Source organism: Furipterus horrens, unplaced genomic scaffold, assembly GCF_987537825.1.
Source record: "Furipterus horrens unplaced genomic scaffold, mFurHor1.1.pri manual_scaffold_5, whole genome shotgun sequence".
In the NCBI taxonomy this organism is placed as follows: Eukaryota; Metazoa; Chordata; class Mammalia; order Chiroptera; family Furipteridae; genus Furipterus; species Furipterus horrens.
The window spans coordinates 74,835,293-74,862,468 of NW_028327175.1; the positions used below are offsets into that span (position 1 = coordinate 74,835,293).

General features: G+C 33.1%; 1 protein-coding gene across 2 annotated transcripts in view; it reads left to right on the forward strand.

Annotated features, from left to right (window-relative positions):
- FER (FER tyrosine kinase) overlaps positions 1–27,176 on the forward strand; it is a 451,604-nt gene that overhangs the window by 129,399 nt on the left and 295,029 nt on the right. For both annotated transcript variants that reach the window (XM_090276547.1, XM_090276548.1), the window contains exon 10: positions 22,259–22,351. In XM_090276547.1, coding sequence (XP_090132673.1) covers positions 22,259–22,351 — 93 coding nt within the window. The remainder of the gene's footprint in view (positions 1–22,258; positions 22,352–27,176) is intronic.

Below are 27,176 nucleotides of genomic sequence, written 5' to 3' on the forward strand. Positions count from 1 at the left end.
AGTACCTATTTTCTTCCCCTATTATCCCCACTAGCCCCTAAAACTGTAGCTTCAGAAGAAAGGCACTTTTGTTTACTACTGTTTCCTTGGTTTTGAGCAGTACTTGCCACACAGAAGAGGTTCAGTAAATATTTTTTGAGTATTGGACAAACGCTTAGAATTCATAACAAATAGTCATCAAATATTTAAATAAAATAACCTTCTAGGGGAAAAGGAATGTTTTCTAAGGAAGAAATCATGTCTCACTGATTATTCTTACAGCTTTTTTTATATGAAGGTAAGAGGATGTATAACATAATCTATTGAGGTTTTAGAAAAGACTTTGACAATGTTCTTTACCAAAGATTTTAAATATTAAGTCACCAATGCATGGGAATATACACTTTTAGTATCACCAAGGAAAGTTTAAAATCAAAAATCAAAGGGTGGGAAATTAAAGATCACATCTGTTATGGGTTGAATTTATCACCCCAAAGACATGTTGAAACCCTAATACCCAGTACCTGTGAATATGATCTTATTTGGAAATAGTCTATAAATGCAATCAAGTTAAGAGAATGTCGTTAGGATAAGCCAGCCATTTTCAACCGGTGTGCTACAAGAATTTTTAGAACAAGCAGTACCTGATTATTTAGTGATGGGCATTGACCTCTTTTCTTTTAGATTGTCAAATTTAAAAAAATGATAACAGCCAACACAACAATAGCCATTTGGTGTGAAGAAATCAAAATTATACCTTTTTTTTTTGTGAGATTGGCAAAAAATGTATGTTTTGGTGTGCTTCAGAATTTTAGCCATTAGTTTATGTGTGCCCTGTGATGAAAAAGGTTAGAAATCACTGGCAAAGGGTCTCACATAATATGACTGGTGTTTTTTAAGAGAAACTGCCTATGGGGAATACAACACCCATATGAAGACAGAGGCTGAGTTTGGATTTTGCTGCCACTAACAAAGGATTGCCTGCTACTAGCAGAAGCTATGAGACAAAGAATCCTCCCCTAGCAGGATTGTGGGGAGCATGGCCTTGCCAACACTTTGATATCAGACATCTAGCTTCCAGAACTATGAGAAAATAAATTTCTCTTGTCTTAAACCACCCAGTTTGTGGTACTTTGGTATAGAAGCCCAAGGGCACTAATACAACATCTACTGTGTTTATTATCTTTATAAGTGATCTCGAAGACTGCCTAGTGAGGTATCTAGATGATACCAAGTTTTCTATTTGTGAGGAGCAAAACCAGTAGGTATACCTGAATTAGTTTTTCTCTGGGCTAGACCAAGAAGCAAGAAATCTAGCTTCTCTATGAACCTTAATTTTGATTCATTTTACCTCCAAGATTATTTCCAGATTTAAAGTTCTGTGATTTTTATGAGCCTGTGAATTAATGTGCCAGGCATCTAGTAAATGCTCAATGAATATTGAGAGACTAAATTGATAAAACCATATGGAAAATAAAAGATAAAAATAGAAAAATATAAGTAAATTTATGTAGGTGTAAAAATCCAAATAATTCATTTCAAATGATCTAGGGAGAAATGAGATCAAGGAAAGAATATTGAGAATCAATATACATTATTTTTTAAATGTATCAAAGAATAGCAAAAAGGCATACTTAATGCATCACTGGCGCATTCTTTGACTCTTTTTGGCGAGAGAATACTTTTGATGAAGTAGAGCAGGGACCTGACCCAAGAAGCATAGGATAATAGTCAATTGCATTAATTCTGGAAAACAGTTGCTTGAATTTGAATGATGGGTCAGTTAGTAATTGACCATATAACCTTGGCAAGTAAGTTAACCATCATGTACCTCAGTTTTCTTATCTATAAACTAGGGCTTGTAATAGAACCTGTCTCATAGGGTCATTGTGGGGCATTTAATGAGATAATCCACCTAAAATGTTTATAACGATGCCTGACTATTAAGAAATTTTCCACCCCATATTTTCTATTAATATTTATTAGCTGTCTCAGTTTATAAAATTATTCTCAATATAAATGGGGCTTTTCCCTGATAGACATAAGATAAAGATGAATGATTGTGATGGACAACAAAATCAAAACGTGGATATATTTAAAATAGAGAAATAGAGGAAACCTTGCAAAGAGGTAAGTCTTAATTATTTTTTTAAGTGCATTGAATTGGAAAGGGCGGGGCAAAGGGTTTAAAGGAGGAGATACTATGTCAGCATTGTTATTCAGGAGAGTTTCATTGAGTAAGACTTGTGTGTACTAGTTCATAGTTGTTCTTTTTCTATTTTGCTTATTTGTTTCCATAAAGTGTCTTGAACTTTGGTCTGTTTTAAAGACTATTATACATTTACAGTACCCGAATATACCTGGCACTTAGTGGTTACATAATACTTTAAAAAAATTGGATGAATAAACTAGAGATTTACATAGCAATTAATTATTATAGAACAGATTATAAAGATATGATCCTTAATTTCAGATTAAACATTTACAGTTTTAAGTATCCCAAACACTCTATGGCTTCTCATTGTATGTTGTTAAACTCAACACATTCTTGCTGCAAGGTAATTTTTTAAAAATTGTTGTTGAGACCTTAAAGATCATTTGTGCATAGTCTAGATCCTTTTTCTTTGAATCTGAAGACTATAAGGCATTGGAGAGTTATACCTCAGTAAAATTAATTAAAAAGCACTGAATTAAGAAAAACCTCGTAGCACAGCAGTTTGCAAGTTTTTGTTTCAAAAAGTATTTGGAAGTCTGGTCTGTTCTCAGAGATGTCAAGATCCAAGTTCTTTAAGTGGAAGACTTCTACAATTTATAGGAAAAACAAGTTATTTTATTTAAGAAATCATTTAGAAAATAGACTTATTTCTTAAATAATGGGTCTTAATATACGAGGGTGTTTCTTTATTACTCCATTAACCAATAACACGTGTTGGATATGGCAATTCCTTTTATCTAGAACTGAGTTGTATACTTCCATGCCAACAGGGGGAGATAGTGTCAAACAGGAGGTTCAGATCTGTGTCCTCTCTAGCTGGCTCTGGCTCAGAGAGGAAGTCTATGGAGAAATTGACTTGTGTGGGCCTACCAATGCCAGCTCTTGACTGAAATTTGAGATGGAAAAGAAAACTCGATGTTCCTCTTGTGGGGTTAGACTGGAGTCTAGTTCTGATTCCAAGTTCTGTAAACCATGTACTTTAAAGCACAGCTCTGAGGTTTTGGCTCCTTCCACATCTGAAGTCAAAAGAGATCAGGTAAGGGGGAAGGCCATGTCAGGCCTGGTTAGTCCGGGCCCTGAAATGGTCTGAGAGTCCAGCACACCATCTGTCTTATGCTGCTGCTTCGAATGGCAGACTAAGTTTTCTTCTGAGTGTGATAGTAGACACAGTCTTTTGAGGGGATATCATCACTCAGACAGCTAGCCAAACCCATTGACTGTGACTTGTTTTCAGTTTGTATTTTATTTTTCTCCTTTATTCACCTCTCAGATTTGAGGAAAAATATGTGCTTTCTATTCCAAAATATGAGAAGGGAAATGAGTGCAGTTCTGCTAGATATCTGAGGAGAAGCATTGCTCAGTTTAAGATATGTGATGGTATTAAGATGCTGTTCTCCAAATTTCAGTTTCTTTACTGGCTGGGGAGCCCAATGTTACCTTATTTTCCATTTCTGTCAGCAAAGGAAAATAATATTTTTCTTGATAGTAATCAGTAATAATATCTGATAAAGTTTTTTTATGATGATATATACTCTGTAGTTCAATATTAATATTATAATGAATTCTTTGGTTTACTTTGGTAACCTAGAACATACTTTACTGTTTAAACTTAATAACCTGCATTCTCCAATCCCTTAATTAATGCCCCTGTACTTTAAGCTATCATTCTTTCAGATTATATTAGGAAAAACAAATTCTGGTCTTCAAATAAGAATGGCAAATGAAAGAAAAGCAGAATATTCAATGATTTACATCTTTATATATTTTTTAATATTTGAAGAGAGTTGCAGTGGACACCTAATTTGTGTTTTGATATTACTGAGTTAAATATTTAAGTTGTGGTGTTCTAAATATTAGTCCTGTTGTAAAGCACTATTCATAAGTTTAAAATTATTCCTTATATTTGTAAGTTTTGTGTTATCTTGGGTATGGAGTCATAAAACCTTTAGATGATGTAGAATCCATTGGTATTATTTTATATATAATAATGTCTTGGAAGCACAAGATAATTAGTGATACACACAGCTAGCTAGTGACCTGTATAATTCTAATTTTCTGTAGCTTTTAAAATCTTGTTTCCTTTCACTCTCCATTTCCTGATTGTATGTTCTTTTATGATCTTGAGATTTTTCTGTTTTTATATATGTGTTTTGAAAAAAATGAGATATGCAAAAATAATTTTATGCTTTTTATTTCTTGCCTTTGAAATTGTTTTGAATCCTCTTAATTTTCATTCATGTTTCTTTTTTGGTATCAGCTCTACTGCATGTTTTCAAGATAAAATGGAAAAGGTTAAAATTTTATTTGATAACTATGTAAATTTCTACGTTATTTTATACTATTTCTACCTTATCCTATAGTAACTAGGATATGTTTTTATGTTGATGGTGATCAGTTAACATAGGAATACATTAAATATTAGGATTCACACGTCTTGAAATTTTAAAACAATTCAACAGTAAATGCTTATTGAACTCTTATACCTGTGACCTTCCACCCATAACCATGATGATTGATCTTTGGTTATTAGTTAATGCTTACTTAAATATATTGAGATTTTTTTAGACTTATGATAAATTTATAAATATACTTCTAATTATTTAAACATCTATCATTGTCAGTATGTTTAGTCAGATGTCACTGCACTCAGACATATATTCAAATTCACACATACTGGTTTATGTGGTGATTCCAAACCAGAATTGATCAAAAGAGGATTTTGTGTTCTTATGGGGTCAGTGCTTATCCTCCTTTCATAGGGACGTCCTGACTCCTTTTGGTTTTACTGTCCGATATTACTTTATGGTGTTTCTAAGGAATCCTTATTACTATAAGTTACATACTAATGCATGAGGGCTAATATTATTTTTTATTTTTTATTTTATTTTATTTTATTTTTTGCATGAGGGTTAATTTTAGATAGCAGTTTTTCTTTTACCAGAAACTTAGATTCCTCTAAAAATTGGACCAGGTCCAGGCCCAGTTTGTCTTCTTCTGGTGACCTCCTTTCTCTGCCCCCAGCATTGCTGTTGCTAGCCACCTGATGTCTCCTTCAAGTAGTATGTCATGTTAATTCCATATTGTGCATGGCAGATCCATGCTTTACTGTATTTTCACTTCCCAAAAGCATCCTCATACGACTCTCCACCTCCTCAGAATTTTTTACTCTGCCCTCTGGAATTTTATTCTGGTAAGCAAACTTCCTTTTCAAGAATAGATTAGTCATTCTCCCATATGCCATATAATAGCATTTAGAAATAGTCCTTAATGCTGCCTTTATTATTCTTTCACCCTTATGTGAAAGCCTCTGTGGTTTCAAGCCTTTGGAGTTTAGTTGTACTACATTTACGCCTTCACCTCATTCATACTTCTGTTCATTCCTCCTCATTTATCAAAGAATGTGTTCTCTGGTTCATTCTTTTTCTACCCATAGCCATTTGAGATGACTTCAGCATTCAAATGGAAGACCCATCCAAAACCTTAGTTTCTGTGTTAATCAATCTAAAAACGGTATTGTTTGAGAGATGGTAGATGGAAGCAAGTTTAGGTCAAGATAACTCTTCTTTTTTTTTAAGATGAAACAAAGCTCTTTGGCCCTGTCCCTCTTGAATAACTGGTACCAGCTCCGGACTGCTTGCTTTACTGGCTTCTTCTTTCATGAGAAACAAAACCTTGTTTGGGTAGGTTAATTTTAGACATATTTTGGCCATGTATAGCTGAATGCAATCCTGACTGAAAGAATAAGTAAAATTTTAGTAAAAATAGAAAAATATGTCTTGGCGTAGTACTGTTATTTTCATTATTTGTATGTTTTTAAAAGTAACTGTTGACCACAGGACTTTGTGTGACACTAAAATTATTAAGGTAGAAGAATTTTAGTATATCCATAGACATTATGGTAGATTCATATATTTAAAAATCTGGCTACCACAATTTGTATTTATAAATATGTATGTGTAGGATATATATAAATATGAAATTCGAAGGCATGGTATTCTCCCTACCACTTATTGAATTCATAGGAAGCCTTAATTGTACCTGTAGATTGACAGCATACCCCAAGTTATGTTAAAGTTGTATACATAGTTCAGTGTTTGGTGATGTTATAACCCTCAATATGAAAATAGTTAAATTGATGAGTTCTTGGGGTTTTTTTGAAGACTTAATTTTTTTCATAGGGACAAAAGCAGGGACTTAACGATTTTAAGAGTATTATGTATTTTAGAGGAAGCAAGGTATTTGTGCATATTTCAGATTGTCCTTGCTAATTTTTTAGTTTTAGATTATTGCTTTATATGCTCAATTTCTAAATCATTTCTGACAGAAGATTTATTCTTCCTATGAATGGTGTAATTTTTATATGCTATCTCCCTTGAAAGTATACATCTAGTAAAATTGTTTTTGCTCTTTTCTTAAAGAATAGGATAAGAGAGTGAAAGTGGTAGAAAGTGTGGTCAAAGTTATAAAATGAACCTAAAGCATAAATGACAGGTTAATACTTTAGACTGGGGTTTTTATATATTACTTTTTATTATACTTTTCTATGAACTTTAAAACATTATTTACATCATAAATATCTACAATAGACATGGACAACAGGGAGGAATATGATTGTGGGAGAAGGGGTGGGCTGGGTTGAGGAGAGCAATGGAGGAAAAATGGGACAACTGTAATTGAAAAACCAAAAAAATTTAAAAAAAGAAACATATCTACCGATGAATGAGAACATTAAATATCTGATGAAAATTTATTCCAGAATATAGATTTTGTTGCCTCTGAATGAACTGGAGAAAGAGGAAGGACATGAAATATTTTGTAGCCTTTTTACTCACTCACAGCAGATAAAAGTATTTCTACATTCCTGATGTTACAAAGGTATAGACCCTGTGGTAATTAGTGAAAGCCCATCGTCTACTTTTTTGTTTGTAGTTTACACTGGCTACCTTAAAGCTTCTCTCCCTCCATCTCGAATTAAATAAGCATACAAAAATAGATTGCTCTTTTCCTGAATGTATTATTGCCAATCTATTCTAAGGGAAAGCAGAATCAAGAGAAAGTTAAATTTTGCAATTCAATTTTTAACATTACTTGATGTTTCCAACTGTAATCTAGATATGATTCAAGATACCGTTTACAAGAATTGCAGAAATCTTTGGTTACATGGCTTATCTATTGCATTATTTCACCCAATGTAAGGTTGGCCTTTCCTTTGTATTTAAGTTAATAGAAATAAGAAACATGAGCATCCTAAGGAATTGGAATTTTTTTGGCTAAGGGGAAGGTCACCAAGAATGGTTGTCCAGAAAGAAATGAAGACTCATAACTTGCTAATGATGAGCTCTGTATGAATGAGGCGAAGAAGTAGCAGAGTAAGAAGTTCCGTTGATTAAAAAGTCCTAGAATATGGCTTTATCATAAAGTTAAGATTACTATAAACCTAGTAGTACACCATGTGTGCTTTTTAAAATGGTTATAAAAAGTGATGGGAAAACTACTTATTTTAAAATTATAATTCTCTACTTAATTACAAATTTATTCTATTATTCATCCTTGAAATTAACACAGAATATGTTTAGCTATATAACATTTAAACTCCACAATTAGTCAATAGTTTATATAAACATTAATATCTCATTTAGGTTTTGGTTAGATTTTAATGTTTACATTTTACAAATTATTACAGATTTTTCTACCTAAGACAATAAAAGCAAGGACAATTTTTAGTGAGTTAAGTGAGCAGGGAAGAGTGACCATATACTTGGTGAATGAGGTCATACTGGCTGTGCTCACTAGTGACTAGAACAGTGACTTTCAACCTTTTTCATCTCATGGCACACATATTAATTACTAATATTCTGCAGCACACCATAAAACTTACATTATATATTTTTGCTCATCTGACAAAAAAGTTGGTATAGTTTTGACTCATTCACACTAGACAGCTCTCATTGTGTTGACTTGTCATTTTTAAAATTTGAGAATCTATGGGAAAAGAGGTCAATGCCCCAACTAATTAGTCAGGAATTGCATGGTTAAAAATTCTTGTGGCATGCCAGTAGAGAATCGCTGGACTAGGGCAAGAGGAGCAGATGGGAGCTAATGATTTTAGTTTGAAAAATGTTTAAGTTTGAGGTGTCCTGAATTTTCTTGTAGAGGTTAGCAGGCAGTTTGAATGGCCTTCTGAACCTGGATTAAGACTTGGAAGAAGTCAGTATAAGTATGCAGGGAGAGGGCAAAGAAGGAAAAGAAAGTATGGTAATATGAAAGATGCAAGAACAAAGCAGTAAACAATGCAGTGGTCAGGTAGGTAAGTTAAGGACTGAAAAGCTTTCTTTGATTTAGACAATTTAAGAGGTTGTTAATTGACCTCAATGAGAATAGTTTCTGTGGTGTGGGGAGGGTAGAGTTTAGGGTGTAGTGAACATAGGAGTGCATGGGGTGAAGAAGTTTCAATTGATATAAGTTTCAGAACATTTAAGAATAAGATGTATTCGAGTTTAAGTCCAGAATGTAGGACTTTAGACAAGTCACTTCACCTCTCTGAGTTTTCTGTGTAAAATGGGGATAATTCTTTATTGTTTTTATAAGGATTTAATGAGATAAGGCAGGAAAAAGGCCCCACACTTTATACAAAAGAATGCAGTAAATAATTACGATTATAAAGAGAAGACAATAAATGTACACTAATTAGGAGAACTCTGGATAAGTAGGGAAAGAGAAAATAAAGTGGTAGTTTGAAGGATACTTTTAAAAGGATGAGAGAGATGACTTAACTTATAGAACCAATAGTTGTAGAGTTACAGATGGTTTTCACTTGTAGATCTTCATTTGTAGAATGACAGATTACTTTGCTTATGGGAATCAGTAGAGAGAAGGAATTAGGAGAACATTGAAAACTCATATAAAAGAAGGGCTAATGGGAATTTTCTTTTATCCTCACTTGAGGACATTTTTTTTCATTACTTCTATAGAGAGGGGAAGGGAGAGAAAGAAACATCAATGTGAGAGAGAAACATTGATTGGTTGCCTCCCATATACACCCAGAACAGGGTTTGTAGTGCCAGAACCGGGGATGGAACCTTCAACTTAGATATGTGCCCTGACCAGGAATCAAACCTGCAACCTTTTGGTTATGGGATGACATTCCAACCAACTGAGTCACACTGGCTAGGGGGCTAATAGGAATTTCATGGAGTGAAATTTAAAAGAAATGGAAGGGCATTGTGGGACAGGTAAAGGGGTTAACCTTGAAGAGAAGGTAAGCCATGTCTTGAGGAGAGGGAGGAAGGGAAGAATGGGTGTGTATATAGATGCATTTGAAAGTTCAGGGTAAAATAGTAATTTCCATAAAGGTAATAAATAAGTGTGAGAGACTTCTGGGGATTTCAGCGAAGAAATCTAAAAGACAGCTGGTCATTTTTGTGTGGAACACAGGACACAAATTTGTCTCAGTTGTCACAGAGGAAGGATTCATTTATGAACACTTCAAGGACCAGGAACTTTTTTCTGTTCTTTAAATTTTTTTATTTTTTCACTGATAGCTCTCTAGAGCCTAGAATTCTGTCTGGAACATTGTAATCATTCAACAACTATTTGCTTAAAAAAGAAAAAAAAGAAAGAGATCACACAGGGAGGTGGTATAGTATGAGGCAAAGATTAGGGCCACATGTTTGGGGAACACCAGGCAGGTAGAGCAAATAAGGTTTACATTGGAGACTGAGGAGTGACAGGAAGGAGGAGCGCCAAGAGACTGCACATCATGCAAAGATGGAAAAGGAGTAAATGCAGAGAGGAAAATTCTGTGACGGCTTGTATTAATTTTTCTGTGCTGTATAACCCAATTACCACAAACTGAATGGCTTAAAACAAGATACGTTTGTTAGTTCACAGTTCTGTGTCTTCCCTGAGTTCTTTGCTCAAGGTCTCATGAGATTAAAGTCAGGGCTTTGGCTGGGCTGCATTCTCATCTGGAACTTGGGGTCCTCTCCAACCTTATGTGGTTGTGGCAGAGTCCAGTTCTTTGCATTTGTAGGATTGAGACCCTCATTTTCTTGTTGGCTGTGAACTGAGGGCAATTTTTCTCTCTCAGAGGCCACTAAAATACCTTGCTCTGTAGTCCTCTTAGCATTGGAGAATTTTTCTCACATTGAATCTCTCTCATGCTTTGAATTTCTGCCCTTAGGAAGAGGCCAGTCTCTTAAGGGCTTAGCTGGTTAGGTCAGGCACATTCCAAATAATCTTCTTTTCCTAAAGTCAACTGTGTCATATAAAATAACCTATTATGGGAGGAAAATCCATTCTGTTCACTGTTCCAGAAATCATGCAGGGTTGTGTACAACAAAGGGGTGGGACTCTTAGAGACAATCGTAGAATTTTGCCTTCTCAGAGCTCAAGTAAAACAAAAACTGAATAGAGACTATTAGATTTGGCAGTACCTTTTGTCAGGCTGCTAATAAAAAGCTTAGAGATGCCAACAAAATATAAGGCATGCAGGTATAAGTCTATGATTAAAATAGAAGTAGAATAATACCCAGTTTTCTTTTGGTCATTTTCTCTGTAACCTCTACTCTGAGACTAGAGTAGGAGAAAAAACAACCTATTGAGATTTCACAGGTGAATGAAACTAAATTCACATAATAAAGATTATGTACTTTATTCGGAAAGAATCTTAGAACTTTTTTTCTTATTTAGAAACAGTCCTAATGAACTTATTTTCATGGTTTCTCAGAGTACTGCAGACTAGAAACAGCAAATGGTGAATAATGAGTGCAGATGTGGGGTGGCCAAGGAGAGCTGGAGGTGTGGAGACATGCGGTCAGTAGCAAGAAGTGATAAACCATATTATAACACCAAGGGATGAGTCTGGAAAAAAGAAGGACAAAATACAGATGGAAGAAATTAAGGTCCAATTACGTTTATTTTGAACTGTGTAAGAAGACAGGAACACATAATTTGTTCTATGAGGATAACTTTTTAAGATATGGCAAAATGAGTCATCTCAGTGCCTTTTAGTTTCAAAATAAGTTATTTAAAAAATTCTGAATCTCTACTCAAATTTTAACAGAATAATTAGCTATTTGATTATTATTATTATTATTATTTGGTACCTTAGAGCCTCAGGAGAATTTATGCATAAATTTTTGAATCTACGTATAATTCTTATAGCAGTGACGGTGATTCTTTATAATTCCAGATATTAATTGTTTGGTTCTAGAAATTGTCTTGTTGTAGTCCAATCAGTGTAGAGAAGAGAAGACATGATTTTATTTGAATTACATCATAGGTTTGAATGTAAGGGTTAGTATTTCGAGTAAGAACTTATATTGTCCTTGGAAAAGATATCTTTCTAATGCATAAAGTGAGGATTACAGGACCTGCTATATAGAGTTAAAGACAATGAAATGTACAGAACAATGCATGGATAGAGAACATGGTGCTTGGCTCATGGTTAGTGCTCAGGAAATGCTAGCTACCTTCACTGTTAGAGCCATTTTCTAACCAGGTTAATTTTTTTTTTTTCAACAGTAGATCAACTCATGCATTGTGGCTGTTCTCATAGCCCTAAAACTTTAGCAATAGTAATGCTACTCTCAGTTTTATTCATGTAGTATTTGAAAATACTTAACAGAAACTTATGTGGCTTCTCACTGAACTACCATGAGATTTAATGAATTTATAAGCCATTGAATGAAGTATTTCTGATGCGTAGATCCAAACTTTCCAGTGTCTATATTCAAAGGCCTCTCCTCTATCTTACTGTTTTATCTTTAATGAAAAAATATGATAATTTTATCATTAATATTTTATAGTTTTCAGTCATATTTAACCTTTTGTCATTCTAGGTTCAAAGTTGTTCTGTGTATTATGTTTGCTTGTTTATGTGCATGCATGTGTTTTCATATTAGCAGCATTCCTTAATCTTGTTAATTTTTACTAGTCTATTTCTATTATATTCTTGAGATGTGGTATTCAAAATAGTACATCCAGTTTTGTACTTAATGTTTTAAATTGAATGTAATAATTGTTTCAATGTAGTAACTCAACTTGAATGTAATTAGAACCTTCCCTCTCTACCCACTTCTCCACCCCCTTCTTTAATTTTCGAATAAGTGACTAATGCCCAGCATGTGATTGATTTTCTGGAGATATTCTAGGCAATATGTTATAGTGGAAAGGGGACTAAAGGAGGAGCTGGTTTTGTTATTGTATGTGTGTCCTGGGGCAAGTTATTTTACCTTCTCTGACCTCCATTTTCTTTCTGTTGTCAAGTGAAAATGTTGAAGTAGAAAATTTCTAGCTTAGAAGGTTCCTTCTACCACTGATTCTATGTAGTTTTATTATATGACATCTCTTATTAAAAAAAGAAAGTCACAGAATAAAAAGACTATGGTCCAGTAATTTGTAATAGGGTTTGTCAGTGTTAATCTTTTAAATGCATGCCCTATCTGTATAATCTTATTTTGGTCAACTTATTTTTGTCTTAGGAGCAGGTTGCCTTTGAAATTCCTTTCTTTGCTGGCACTTTATTATCGGAAACAATATTGGACCCCAAACTATGAAAAGAAACTTCAAACCACATGTGCTAATTAGTGTGAAAATAGATGTTAGCAAAGCTATTAACAAAGCTAGCCAGTGCTCTGGCTGCTGCCCTGTAGGTGGGTGGAAAGCCAGAGGGAGAGAATCTTATGACCCTGCTTGCTACTGCTTAGCTGTGAATACCGCTCTGTGGTTTCTGGAATCATAAGGGCTCCTGCTGAGTAAAACTGTCTTTGGGACTGCAGCTATACTTCTGACAGTGGATTTGGGGAAAGGTGTTGTTTCAATCAGAGATAAGTTTCTAAAAACTGGAGCAGGAAATGAAAGATTAAGAAAGAAGTGTATATATGCACATTTTAATATTACTCTATAGAATTTATGATAATGCAACTTTTGGCCAGTTTTCCAGATTAATAGACTTCATATCAGGGTGATTTTTTTTTTTTTTTTTTTTTTTTTTTTAGTTTGTTTTGTTATGTTATTTAGGGTAGCTGATGATTACTTTACAAGGTAAATATCCAGTGATTCTTTGTCAGGTGAATATTAGTTTCTTAGGGTTGCTATAACACGTTACGACAAACTTGGCAGTTTAAAGGTGACATAAATTTATTCTTTCACAGCTCCTCTGGAGACCAGAAGTCCAAAAATCAAGGTTTCTGCAGAGCTGGTTCCTTCTGGAGACTCTGAGCAAGAATTGTTCCACGTCTCTCTTCTAGCTTCTGGTGGCTATCATCAGTTCTTGGCATTTCTTGACCTGTAGACACATCACTCCCATTTCTGTCTTCCTTCTTCACATTGCTTTCTCTTCTGTATTTCTTCCTCTTCTGTTTAAGTCTTCTTAAAAAGATACTGGGCCTTGGATTTCAGACCCACCTGGAAATCCAGGATGATCTCATTTTGAGTTTCTTAATTTAATTATATCTGCAAAAACCCCTTTACAAGTAAGGTCACATTCACAGGTTCTGAGTGGGTATAACTTTTGGGGGTCCATATCCAACCCATTATTGCTTGTGCATGTCTTCTGTTTATTAAGACAACTTTCCAAAGTTGAAGCATTGCTTATGGGTGAGACCTTTAACTGAGAAAAACTAGTTATTTTGGCCTTTCATTCAGATATTTTTGAGTACTATTCTATAAGCCCAAGGGGTATTATCTAAATTTTCCCAAGGTCATGTGAAATTTAAATTCAGCTTTGATACCAAATTTTTGCTTCTAAGTCCCTGTGCTATTTTGACTGCCTGGTGGAGTTTTTGCCAGCTCCTGACCTCATACTTCCCATGTGCCCTTTTCCCAAACCCCTCAAAAAAGGAATGGGTACTTAATTATTATAAAGATTCAATGAATAGAGGACTTTATGGGTTTATCATGAACATGGAGATGTTTGATTCTAGTCCTGGTTTTGACTTCAAATCAGTTTATAAACATCTCTGAGCTTGGGGTAAAACAAGGTTATTTTTATATTATCACTCAGTTCTAAAATGCCATGATCTTTTTAAAAAAGATTTTTCTATAATTTTGCCTGTCAAAATTTGGAAGTAGATTGTCTTTGTATCAATTACAATGCATACTTTTAAGAGATAAAACTTTTCCTGTATTTTGATTATGGCAGGAACAGCATATTTAGAGAAAATTTACTAGTTATTGGGTGCTAGAAGCTTTGCTAAGTCTTTCTACACTAAATTTGTGTTCCCTATTAGGCAGAACTATTTTTATTTCTAATATGTGGTACTATTATTATTCCCAGTTTATAAGCAAGGAAATTGGTGTAGAGAGTTAGGCAACTTGTCCAAAGTCATATAGTTTGGGAGTGGTAGAGCCAGTCTAGCTTCAGAATCTGTTCTCTTAATGATTGCTTATATAGCCTTTGTGTATAGTTTCTATAATTTAAGTGATATATATCATAGGGGTTGGAAAACTATCACAAATGGGCCAAATCTGGCCTGTTGCTTATTTTTTCATGGTCTATAGCTAAGAATTGTTTGCATTTTTAACTAATTGAAACAAATTAAAAGATACAGTGTTGTTGATTTGTAAAAATTATATGAAATGCAATTTTGAGTGCCCATAAATAAAGTTACGCTGGAACATAGCTATGCTCATTTGTAGATGTATTGCCTGTGGCTGCTTTCATGATATAATTCTACGTTGCATTTGTATTTGAAATTTGGATGACCTAGTGGGGAGTAGTAGTGACAGAGACCATGTCCATGAACCCAAATATTTTCTATTTGGTCCTTTATGGAAAACATATGTCAGCCAATATAATAATACTAGTAATTTGTTATTTTTTATTTTGTATTGCTTTAGAAAAAAGACATTAAGGAGAATACTTTAGGTAGTGTTTCTTTTTTAAAAGACATGTTTTCTGACCCGGTGTATGTAAGCATTGTTTCTGTAAAGGCAAAACTGGTCAAAAAAGCATTTTCTTTACTCTCTTAGGAGTTCGGATTATTATTAAGGCCAAATGATTAATATTAAATCTATATGACTTCTGTTTTGCTTCATTTCAACATGCATTTCAAAATAATGTTTTCCTAAGTTTTACAGCCATGTTATCTAAGTAACATTGCTTTTTGTTAAAGTTAAGGGAATTTAAAGACAAAGTTATTTCCAAAAGATTTTAATATGAATCCTTAAAAATGCAGTTTTATTTAAACTTAGTTTTTCAAGAATTATTAACCAGTCTGATGATTTAGTGTGCTTGAGTACTTTGCTGGTTGAATTGCTTTTCTAAGAATTCATTGGCTGATAGTTTTCCTTATAATTTTAACTCATTCTTCCTTGTGTAAAGTTTTAAAATAATAATTGTATATAATGTGCAGTCAGTATCTTAATTTATGTATCTTGATTATTCTTTAAAACTTTTACAGTATTTTGGTATTTTTGTTATTCAAATAAAAGGCTTCATAAGAACAATTTTTACACATAAAGAGATACCTATACACATTAAATTATAAACCCCATTAATATACTTTGTTCTGATATAGAACTTATTACTTTATAGAATAGCTCCGGAACTTTCTCAATAAACATTTAGATAATGTACTTCAGTGAAATAATTTAGAGCTAATCTCTCATGTTACTTATACATAACAATCACTAAAATTTCATATATTTAATAAGTTATTAAAATCAGTGTAATGTATTAGTTTTAATATCAGTTAATATAAGTGTAATACATTAGTTAATATCAGATACAATGTATTAGTTTTAATTGAAGCTATAGGTGGAATGACTATTTTTAAGTCAGAAAAGTAAATATGAATTTTCTTAAGTGAGAAGAGGAAAGTATGGCTTTTGTTAATTCAGAAAAAGACCTTAGGTATATTGCATTCATATTTGAAATTTGGATGACCTATGGGGGAGAAAGAAACTTAAAACATCTACTTAAATTAAAACAGCCAAAAGGAAATGACAAATCAAAGATTTACTGTCTTATCAGTATGTCCTGTAGTTGTTTTAAAAGGAGAATTTCAGTTTAGATGAGTCTTGATAATTTAACTCTTGATAGTGTAATTTTTCAAAATACTGAAATGCACAGATTTTTACTGAGCACAGTCTATCAGCATTTAAATTGTTCAGTCAGTGAGAACCTAATAAGGAAATGGGTGTGTATCTTGCAGTGCTGGATAAGTTATAAAAAGAATATCTTTAGGCATTTTATTTTATTTTATTTTATTTTTGCTTATACATTTAAGAAAAGCATAAAGCATGATGGAATGTGAATTGTATTTAGATATTGAACAGGAAGGTTGCCGGGTTATCACCTCCTCCTTGGGTCTTGTTTCCCTGGAGATGTCATCTTAAGAGATAACAGAGTCAAGGAAGTGAGCAGAATGACATCACATTTTACAACCTATGTTTCACCAAACTACCCTGTTATGTTATAAATTTTCTTAGCATTGTTATTTTAAGACAAAAGTTTGATACTCATTCAAATCTTTGTTTTGCACATTTGGTTTTAAGGTTTATTATTTCAGAATATGAAAATGCTTCTTTTAATAAAGATTTTTAATATGCAAGCATCAAAGAAAAAAGACAGGGTGACAAACTAGGTTACTAAGCAGCGAATACTTCTAAAATGATTTGTCTTTAGTCAGAACCCGATTGCTAAAATAAATCATTTAGAAACTTTTTTAATACTTAATTTTATATCTTGATAGAAACTGTATCCTCCTTTCTCCCCAGCAAATCAACACCTCCAATAGACCCAAGTTATTTATTTATAAATACATTCTTTTATGAAGGACATATCAATATTTGAAGTGTTTCATTTACATTATGAAATCAACAGCATAGAATTTTTTGCAGAAGATAATCTTTTCTGGGGTTATAATTTCCCTGTAGGTATAAAATCCCTTCAAATTTCATGGCTGCTTTGCATAAGTAGTCCCAAAGATATCTGGCACTCAGCCTGGAGTTTGAGTGTGAATATTGTTAACTTTTTCTTTATTCTTATTGCCTCGTGATAGAGTAAGTGCCTAACTGTTCCTACAGGGCCAAGTAATCACTTCGATTGTTCCTTCCAAGAATTTATTAGATTGGATTTATTTACAGAAGTCTGTGAGAAATAATAAAAGTGTTCCAGTGGCACCTTTCCCTAGAGTTCAGCTTCTAATTGGGGGTTACATTCCAAAGCCACCTCAGGTGGGATGTGACTCATCGTCATGATCGTCATCGTCATCGGCAGCCGTCCGTCTCGAGAGACGATGGCGTAGCTTCTTGAGAGTCTATCTGCACCGCCGAGAATGGCTGTGCAGTCCGACTCGGGAGTGACAATCCCTGCCGCACTTGTTACAGGTGAAGGCAGATGGCTGTTGTTGCTGCTGTTGACGCTACTTCCGCCTCGATGTTTTCTGGACCGCCTCCTCGTTGGGCGCAGCCTGACCGTGAGCCTCCAGGCTAGGCGGTCGTCTGCTTGAACTTCCCATGTGTTGAGATTGATGGAGCATTGGGATGTGACTAAATGTCCTATAAAGGAAGTAACTGGTGGCCAGTGTTACTATGGAACTCTTTTTTTTAGTTTTTAGTTTTTCAATTACAGTTGACATTCAGTATTATTTTATATTAGTTTCAGGTGTAAAGCATAGTGGTTGGACATTTATATAATTTACAAAGTGCTCCCCTTGATAAGCCTAGTACTAACCTGGCACTATACATAATTATTACAATATTATTGACTATATTCCTTAATGTACTTTACATCCCCATGATTATTTGGTAACTGTCAATTTGTACTTCTTAATCCCTTCACCTTTTTCACTCATTTCCCCAAACCCCCTCCCATCTGGCACCCCCCTGTTTGTTCTCTTTATATGTGAGTATATTTCTGGTTTGTTTGTTTATTTTGTTTTTTAGAATTTCCATATAAGTGAAATTATGTGGTACTTATCTTCTCTGCCTGACATTTCACTGAGCATAATACTCTCTAGGTTCATCTATGTTGTTGCAAATGGTAAGATTTTATTCTTTTTCACAGCTGAGTAATAATCCATTGTATATATATTGAAATATATACCACATTTTCCTTATCTAAATCTATAGATGGACACTCATGTTGCCCCCATATCTTGGCTATTGTATTATAAATAATGCTGCAATGAACATATGGGTGCATATAGCTTTTCTAATTAGTGTTTTAGATTTCTTTGGGTAAATACCCGGAAGTGGAATTGCTGAGTCATATGGTAGTTCTATTTCTAATTTTTTGAGGAACCTCTAGATTGTTTTTCACAGTGGCTGCAGCAATTTGCGATCCCAACAATACACGAGGGTTCTCTTTTCTACTAAAGAAGTCCTCTATGTGAGTTTTTTCAATGAACAATGCATTGCAGTTGACTGGCGAGTTGGACAATGGTTATAGAATTTTTAAGATGAAGATTTTATCTAGTCGTGTCCCCTATTCACTGATGTGGAAACTGAGAGCCAGGGTAGTCAAGTAATTTGCCCAGATTGATAATCTTTGTCCTGTCTGACATCAGAACCTTATTCTTTCTACTTCATTGCCTTCTTTAAGAGCCTGCTTCGATAACCGTTGTGCTTTTTGGGTAAAGTTGTTGATTTGTAACTTACTAAAGTGCCTAACAGCTGTTTGAAGTAGCTGTTAATTTTTTTTCAAAATCACTCCATTCAGCAAAACCTCAGTTCTTTGCCTTTTATAATTTTGCCTATGCTTTACTGGGCAGGGGTTGGATATAACCTGAGAGCTGCAATTTGAGAGTTTTAGTGAATAGTAACTTAAAACTTGATAGGTATGGTTTTAAGTAATTTAAGTATTGCTTCTTACAGAGCTTTTTTAAATTCATAATAGGCAAACTTTTAATCATTATGACACATTCTCTTGGTTTTATAATAGATAGAGATATTGAAAGACACTACTTGGTTTAATTTTAAAATAATGAAAAATTATTCTTAAATGAAATATGAAACTGCTACTGCATCTAGACCTTTTCTTCAAGATAGACTTACAGCTGTACTTACAGTATTTTTCTGGGCATAACATCAGAATATTATTTTACAACATAGGTATAATTTTATAGCATTGCCTCTCCTTTCCCCCTTCACTGGCCCCAACTGTGTCCACTCTGAGGGGCTGTCCTTTGTCATAACTAGTTTTTATCTCCTTAATCTAGAGGAAGTTTTTTACCTTGTCAATATTTGAGGAGGGTTAAATGAGCATATCATTACCAGCCCTGGCAGGCCTACAGGCAAAATTAGGCTCTCTATCCATGGTAACTGAAGGGAAACTTTTAAGTATTAACTTTATTTCTTAAGTAGCTATTTAATTCATTGATACAAAAATCATCCTGTCAGTGAATTTAGCACAGCATGATGTATTATTTAAAGCAGATGTAAAATGCCATATAGACTGGAGCTTTGGCAAATGAGTTTAATGTCTTATTTGTAGAAATATGGGTACCAGGTGAGCTGATACTGGTTAAAATGTTTTATAAACTCTATTTGCATTTGATTATTCCTGTATAAAACTTAAGGTTGACCTTTTCTTGACAATACATTTTTTAGACCAATCAATTTAAAGAATACCTCTAAATGAAAGGGAACTTTCACTAATTGCATCTCTTTGAACACACAGTATATTATGCTTCATAACTTAATATAAAGGGAATGGTTTTTGAAGTCTTCTTTATCTCATGCCTGGACCTATACTAGACTTATTTAATATTACACTCTTAAGAAAATGTGTTTTTTTTTGTTTTGATATTATCAGAGGGTTTGGGGGGAAATCGTTCTCTTTATTTTTGTAGGGTTTGATGCCCAAGGTGTAGCTCAAGAAAAGCCAGTGAATTATTAAGTCACACACAGATAAAATGATTTTGAATCCTTAAAACTCTCCCCTGAATTTTCTACTTTTGTGCATAAGCTTCCATGTGGTTTTAGTTTTGTTCTCATGTTATTCATACATTGGGACCATACTCTGTCTATTATTTTAAGAGCATTGACTCAGAGAAGCCTACTGCTTTCCTGTGAAGCTTTCATTGACAAGGAGGTGAGTTTAGCACTGTCAGTTGTAGGTAGCAGCAAGATCAATCGTAGTGTCACTGCTACTATTAACACCACTGCCACGCCCACAGCCACACAGAATCAGGGGGAGAAATTCCCCAAAGGAATAAGAAAAAGTGTAAATTGGGCTGGGGAGTAGAAAACTATAGCTACTATAGTACTTTCTGACACCTGTGCTTTACACCATCATGCATTTCTTCATAATTTGAATTACAAAGAAACTGCTCTGTCTTGCTTCCCGCTCTTTCATTCTCCACAGCCTGGCCATACCTTTTTATCAGTTGTTACCTCCCCAAGCATTTTTATTTTAGAAGACTTCTCAAGCACTGGAAATATATTTTTAAAAACCCCCAAACACCCAAGTAAGTTGAAGATGAACATGCTTCAAAGAAAGGTCACTACACTCCTTTAGTACTTCAAGGCTGCCTTTCCTCCAGCATTTCTCGTGGCTCAGTTATTACAGTGATTTTTACTAAAAAGTAAAACTGGAGCTGCAGCTTGGATTAAGGCTATAGAATGCATGCTCACATTCCTAAAGTGACAACTGTTGGTACTACAGTGAAGATTAATTTCTTTAAAGTGACTTTATTAAATACTTACATGCTTTTAACATGTAACTTTTTATTCACTTGTAGTAATTTACTTGTAAGTACACTCTGAGGAAGGTTTGTATTATTTTTTTCATTCTATAGATGTTTAAATTGAGGTATAGATAGTTATTTATGTAGGATCATCTGCAAGTTATATAAGTGATGGGGAAAAAGATGTTGAGATATCTGTTCTGTTCGAGTATAATAAGATTATTTTAATTATTAATATGCATGTGTTTGTGGAATATTAAGAACTATTAGTACTATTACTATTAAAATGAAAAGTAAATAAGTAAAAGTAGGTAAATGGAGAGACAAGAGTGGAATTTCAGATTTGAGTTTGAGTCTGTTAGGTAGCAGATGGCCAAAAATGTGTACATTCATTATATACAGAGATATATACTAAGTATTAGTGACATAGGAAATAAAAGATGTTATTTGTGGCCTGCTTTAGTTATTTTCCACTGACAAGTAAAATTGATCATAACTACTGATAGCAGATATGGAAATACAGTATGTGGCAATAGGATATCTTGTTCTTTTGTCTGCTGCTGATTAACAGTTGAAATGCAGTCATTATTGGAAGATTCACCAATAATTTTATTACAATCCCTCACTCAGGCCTTCCATTGTTCTTTTTCTTCCCTCCTTATACTCATTTTTGTTCTCCTTCTTTCTATTCTTTTCTACCCTCTTCCCTACCTCAGTCACTTGGGTTTGTAAAAATGAATCTAAAGATTTGAAATCTTAAGGAAGAGCTTCCTTCAACTGTGGTATATGATACTCAGAAATATACATCCTATTGCAAACAGCAATCTGGATTGACTTTCCTTAGTGGTAGTTCTGCCACTATCTCCTCCTTATTTTACTCTGTCCTCCTCTGTTGTCATCATTGTCGTAGTTGTCATAGTTATCCTTATCATCATCATGTGAATCTTTGGGAAACTTCCTAGCTACTTAAGTGGAATTCACTGTGTAAAAATGTGCTCTATATAATTTTCCTCCTGTTTTCTCCATACTTTTTTTTCTTGAAAATCCTGCCCAACTACAATGCTATTCGAAATCTTCTGTTTGAGACTGATCCTTTGTAGTTTGTGTCTTTGTTCCCCTACATGTTAATATTTATTTGGTTTGCCATGAATTTTCTTTGTATTTCTTGTTTTTGCTCATTACATGAGTTTCTGTCTCTTTATTTTTCTCCAATCGAGACATTCAATGAGGGAATAGGAAAGTAACATGCTACAGAGTTTATATGCATTTGTTTTTTTATCTTCAATGTCAAGAAGTTTACACTTTAGTGAGTTGGAAGACATGATGGATGAACATGAGCTATGGAGAAATACCTAAATACCTTCATCACTGTATAGACATACTAGATATTTACTATTGCTGAAGACTTCTTTCTTACTCCCTCCAGGAAAGGAAAGAGAGGCTATCCAAATTTGAGTCCATTCGTCATTCAATTGCTGGAATAATTAGGTCTCCCAAATCTGCATTGGGTTCTTCAACAGTAAGTAGGATGAACTCTGTGTGTTACTAAAAATAGTCTTTATCTAGCTCTTTCTGATATACCAATGAATATCATATGTAAATTTGTCCTTACAAATGGAAAAGTAAATACATATTTTAACTTCTTGTAAATGAGTCTGTGCACATATGTATATAGTAAAACCTTATCTAACTGATGTAGAGAGGAAAAAAAGAAACTTGTATTATAGACTTCCTGCACTACTAATAAATATTACATTTCATGAACTGTGGTACTTTAGTAGAAGAATAGTATAAACAAAACTTTTTTTTCCAATAAAATGTTTTTACAATACAGATTATTGTATATGCATCTGTACATGTATCATTTTATATATGTGTTCATATTTTTTAGAACATTAAATTATAAAGTTGAAGTCTGTTTGAAAGTTGGGTTTGGCATATTACAATGGTGCATAGAATATTAGTAATCTTTAGTAATAGTGGCTATTGACAAGCAAGATAAAAAATATTCTTATTCCCCTTACATAGTAAAAATCTAAAGTATTTTTCACTTCATTACCGATAAAACTTAATTGTCATACTTTTTATTCTAGCCATTCCTTATTGATAATAGAGCTTTACAACAATATCTTATTGAATGTTGGTCAACCCAACAATATTGAGTATAAATAATTACATGATTTTCCCCAAATCTCTAAATTTCTACATGATAATATCTTGATATTATTTCTTACTTTAAAAAAGTTTTCCTGTTTAAGACAATGTGACCTAGTCTTATTTAGAAAAAGAAAGTTTTTCCTAATCATAGGTTAGTTAAATTTCCATTCAAATTTTGGATTTATTTGCTATAATTCCTTTTTAGTATGTAAAATATGTTCCCTTATGTATTGCACTCAAGCAACAATCTGTTATACACAAGTAAGGAAATTAGTAGGTATTTTAACAAAAAAGAATAAAATTATATTTTTATATAAAACAGATTTTCTACTTATATTTCAGCCTTTGCTGTTGCTATTGTCACTTCCCATATACAGAAGTTCTATGGAAGTAGGGGGGCAGCTGTGAACTAATGCAGACCATCCCATGTGGCATTAAATAGCGAGTGAAAATAAAAATAATTACAAGGAAAAAGCAACATGATGGAGGAAGTCCCTTTCAGGCCCATTTCCTACTCTTATTTTTTTAAGTAATAGATTTACAGTTTTACAGATAATTATTAGTTCATAGAACTTGGCTTATTATGATTTGATACTCAAAATAAGTGTAGGAGACTTGATTAAGAATTTATGACAAGTTCTAAAGACTTTATAGGACAGTTTTTCATAACTCTTGAGTAAAAATATTTGAGATGAAATATTTTAAAAGTTTTAAAAAGGAAAAACAAAAATGGATTTTGGAAAGAAACGTTCCAATACCTGTTACTTTTCATAAAATTATTTAACATTAAAACAAAAATGGCATAATTAAGTGTCATTAACTCACCTTTATTTCACTTAGATTAGAGGTCTTTATGTCAACAACTAATAGCTATTTATTGGTGATCTCATTTATGAAAGGTGTCCCCCACCCACTTTCTTTTTTGTGTGCTTAAAGATCACATTTGACTTGAGTAAAATTTTTAAAATACTTTAGAACCAAGACCCATGACAAACTCAAAGTTTCCTTTAGCTTTATTCTTAGATGTAAAGACAGGAGGGTGGAATTTAGAGCTTCAGAAGTTTACCAGTGACAGAAAAATAAGAATTCTATGATTGCGGAAATGGGCTAATACTCCACATATTTGTTTTCCACAGTACCTAGGATGCATAAGACTTGTGCCCTCAAGACAGGTGTCTAGAAGGGCAACAGTGGCTTGTGAGATGTCATGGTACATGTATTGCTTTGAAACTCATAGTTATGGGAACTTCAGCATTTGTCTCTAATCAGGGTTGAATCAGTCCTTCCTCCAGAGTCATATTTTTACTGGAGAATTTCTATAAAATGTGGTGGAGCAAACAACTCAGGGTTCTTACCTTACAGCCCCTTGTGAGTACTTGTTGCATCAATTATTTTTTAAGACATCAGAAGAATATTTTATTATTTAACTCTCATCTCCTTAAAATCCATATTTTCTATTCTCTACATATTTTTCTTAATTTTTGGATTATTTTATAGTAGAATTTAGAAAGTAAAAATAATGGAAAATAAAGTTATGCTTCCATTAAATAGAATAATATATTCAATATGATTTGCTTGGTTGCTTCTTTATAGAAAATTAGACAATTATAATTCAGCTATGTTTAACTTATACATTTGTTATAATGTTAATATTATAGTGCTTGGTGTCTACTATTGGCATAGGGCAATGTAGTTCTTTTTATGCATAACATAATAAACTGCTTGTGTTTTTTAGTGTTCTCCTTCAAGTCTAGCAAAACAACTTTTTACATTCTCTAACAAGGCATGCTGTTTAATTCAGGTTGAATATTATATATTTTAAACCTTGGTTATCTTTTATTCTTAAAGTGTTAATTTATGTCGCCCCCCCCCCTTTTTTTTGCCTAGACACTAAGATGTAGAAAAACAAGAAACCAGAGAAATAAAAATTAAATTGTTTGCATCATATCACAGCATACACATACTGAATTCTTCTGTACATTCAGGCATGTTAAGGAGGCCTAAATAATATGCTCAGAATCGCAGTTTTTGAATCACTAGCATGATCACATATAAATTTAAAGAAGGGCTTATTGGGATTTATTTTCTATAATTTTATTGTATGGGGAACAAATCTGTTCTTTTATATGTTTGCTCAAATGGTTAAAACAAGTGACACAGATCATGTCAGACTGCTACTGTGTTTTATACAAGCAATTTCAAATCGATTATACATGTTTAAATTTATGGAAATACGTCATACCAACATGTTAGAATGATCTGCTATTAGTTTTAGTTGAGCTGTCTGTATGAAATTAGCATTGAATACAGTTAATTGACAAATATGTCATTATTGATATTGTGGCATTAAATAGAAAATATTTGAAACTGAAAAAATAATACTGGAGAAAAAAGTGCAGTGAAATGATCAAATGAAAGAGGATGAATGAGAGTCACAAGCACAATTGGAAAAGGTAAATGGATAAAAAAAATAAAGGAAAAAACAATTACTAATGAAAAGAAAATTAATAAAGGACCTAAAGATATATAGATCCATCATTTTTTAAAGGAGTAAATCAGAAGATATTGGAGGAAGCAGAAATGTTAGACCAAAAATGAAAGACCTTTAAGAAAACATATTTTGCTAGAGATAGTGTCTCTTAAGAGAGATAAAGACAGTCAATCAAAAAGTCAATCAAGGAAAACGGAAATTGTAGGACTATGGTAATTTTGAGTTTGGTCCAGTTGTCTATGGTCAAATCTTGGATCTCAAACATCTCCCATCTCAAACAGTTTGGTTCTTGACCAAGTTGTTCACAGAAAAAAATGTCTTGGTTGTTGAATAAAACTTTAATTCTTGACCTGACGCTGCTTTCATGCTGTTACTAAAGTTTCAGAAAAAATTGTGTAAGATTGAGAATTTCTGGTCAGCATGTAATTCTGCCTAGTCATTATGCTAGACAACAGTTAAATTATTATCTAAAGATTAAAAAATTCAAGTTCCTAAAAAATTACAGAAAATTGTTTATTAAGACATTTATGAATGAGAGTTTTGTTGCTAGTTTCATTGTGGAAAGTAGACATCAGGAAAAAATATCTTTGTTTTGGATAAAGATACTAGTGCATGAAAAAAGATCAATTCTACTTTATTGCTAAAAAATTAAAATTTATAGAATTAAGATAGGCCTTAGTGCCTGTTATAGACAGAACCACAGCTCAAATTAATTTACAACCTGCTTATCTAGCCTGGAGGCAACTACTTGATCATGAAGATCAAATATCTAGAATATTATTTTTTTATTGTTTTAAGAAGTAACTCATTCAATAAATTTAAAATGTAACTGAAAATTTTAAGTGTCAGAAAGAACATTATTATTCATGTTTTTATTTTATGTTGTATTTTTCAACTATCAAACCCTAAATAGCATAAATATTGACACTTTTCCTATCATTGTTACATTTCCACTTCCTCTGATAACAGCTTTTACTACCATCAGGCAGATTCCTATTTAAAAGACCAATATTTCCTGCCTTTAGCAAGTGTTTGGTGATTCTCTTACTTCTGATTGTATGGCATCTGATTCTTAATCTATTCCTAAAATTTCCCTGTGATATATAACTTAAAAGTTAAAGGGGTCTTTGTGAAATTTTTGAGAAATGTTTAGAATCCTGTGAATTACTTGTAGTCACCCTGGTATATTATTAAACTACATTTTAAGGAATTCATTACTTACATTAATAAATTAACAACTAATTTATATAAGAATAGAAGCAGCATTAAATGTCATTTTATGGTTATTATAATTCATAAAAATTTTGATATTTGTGTTGAAGTTTTATTTAGCTTGTTCAAGCTTATCAGGAGGTTTACTCATGTTTTCCATTCTGTGTTATTTTAGTTTCTTTTAAAATGGTTTTATAAAGGTAACAACAAAAAAGACTGACATTTTATAATGGTAAAGGGGACATTACATCAAGAAGACATAACACTTCTTCATATGTGTGCACCCAATCAAGGAGCACCAAAATATATAAAACAATTACTTACTGAACTAAAGCGAAAGACAGACCAAAATACAATCGTAATTGGGGATCTTAATACTCCATTGGCAGCTCTAGATGATCATCCAAGCAGAAAGTCAATAAAGAAATATCATCCTTCAATGACACATTTGAACTAATGGACATAATTAACATATACAGAGCTT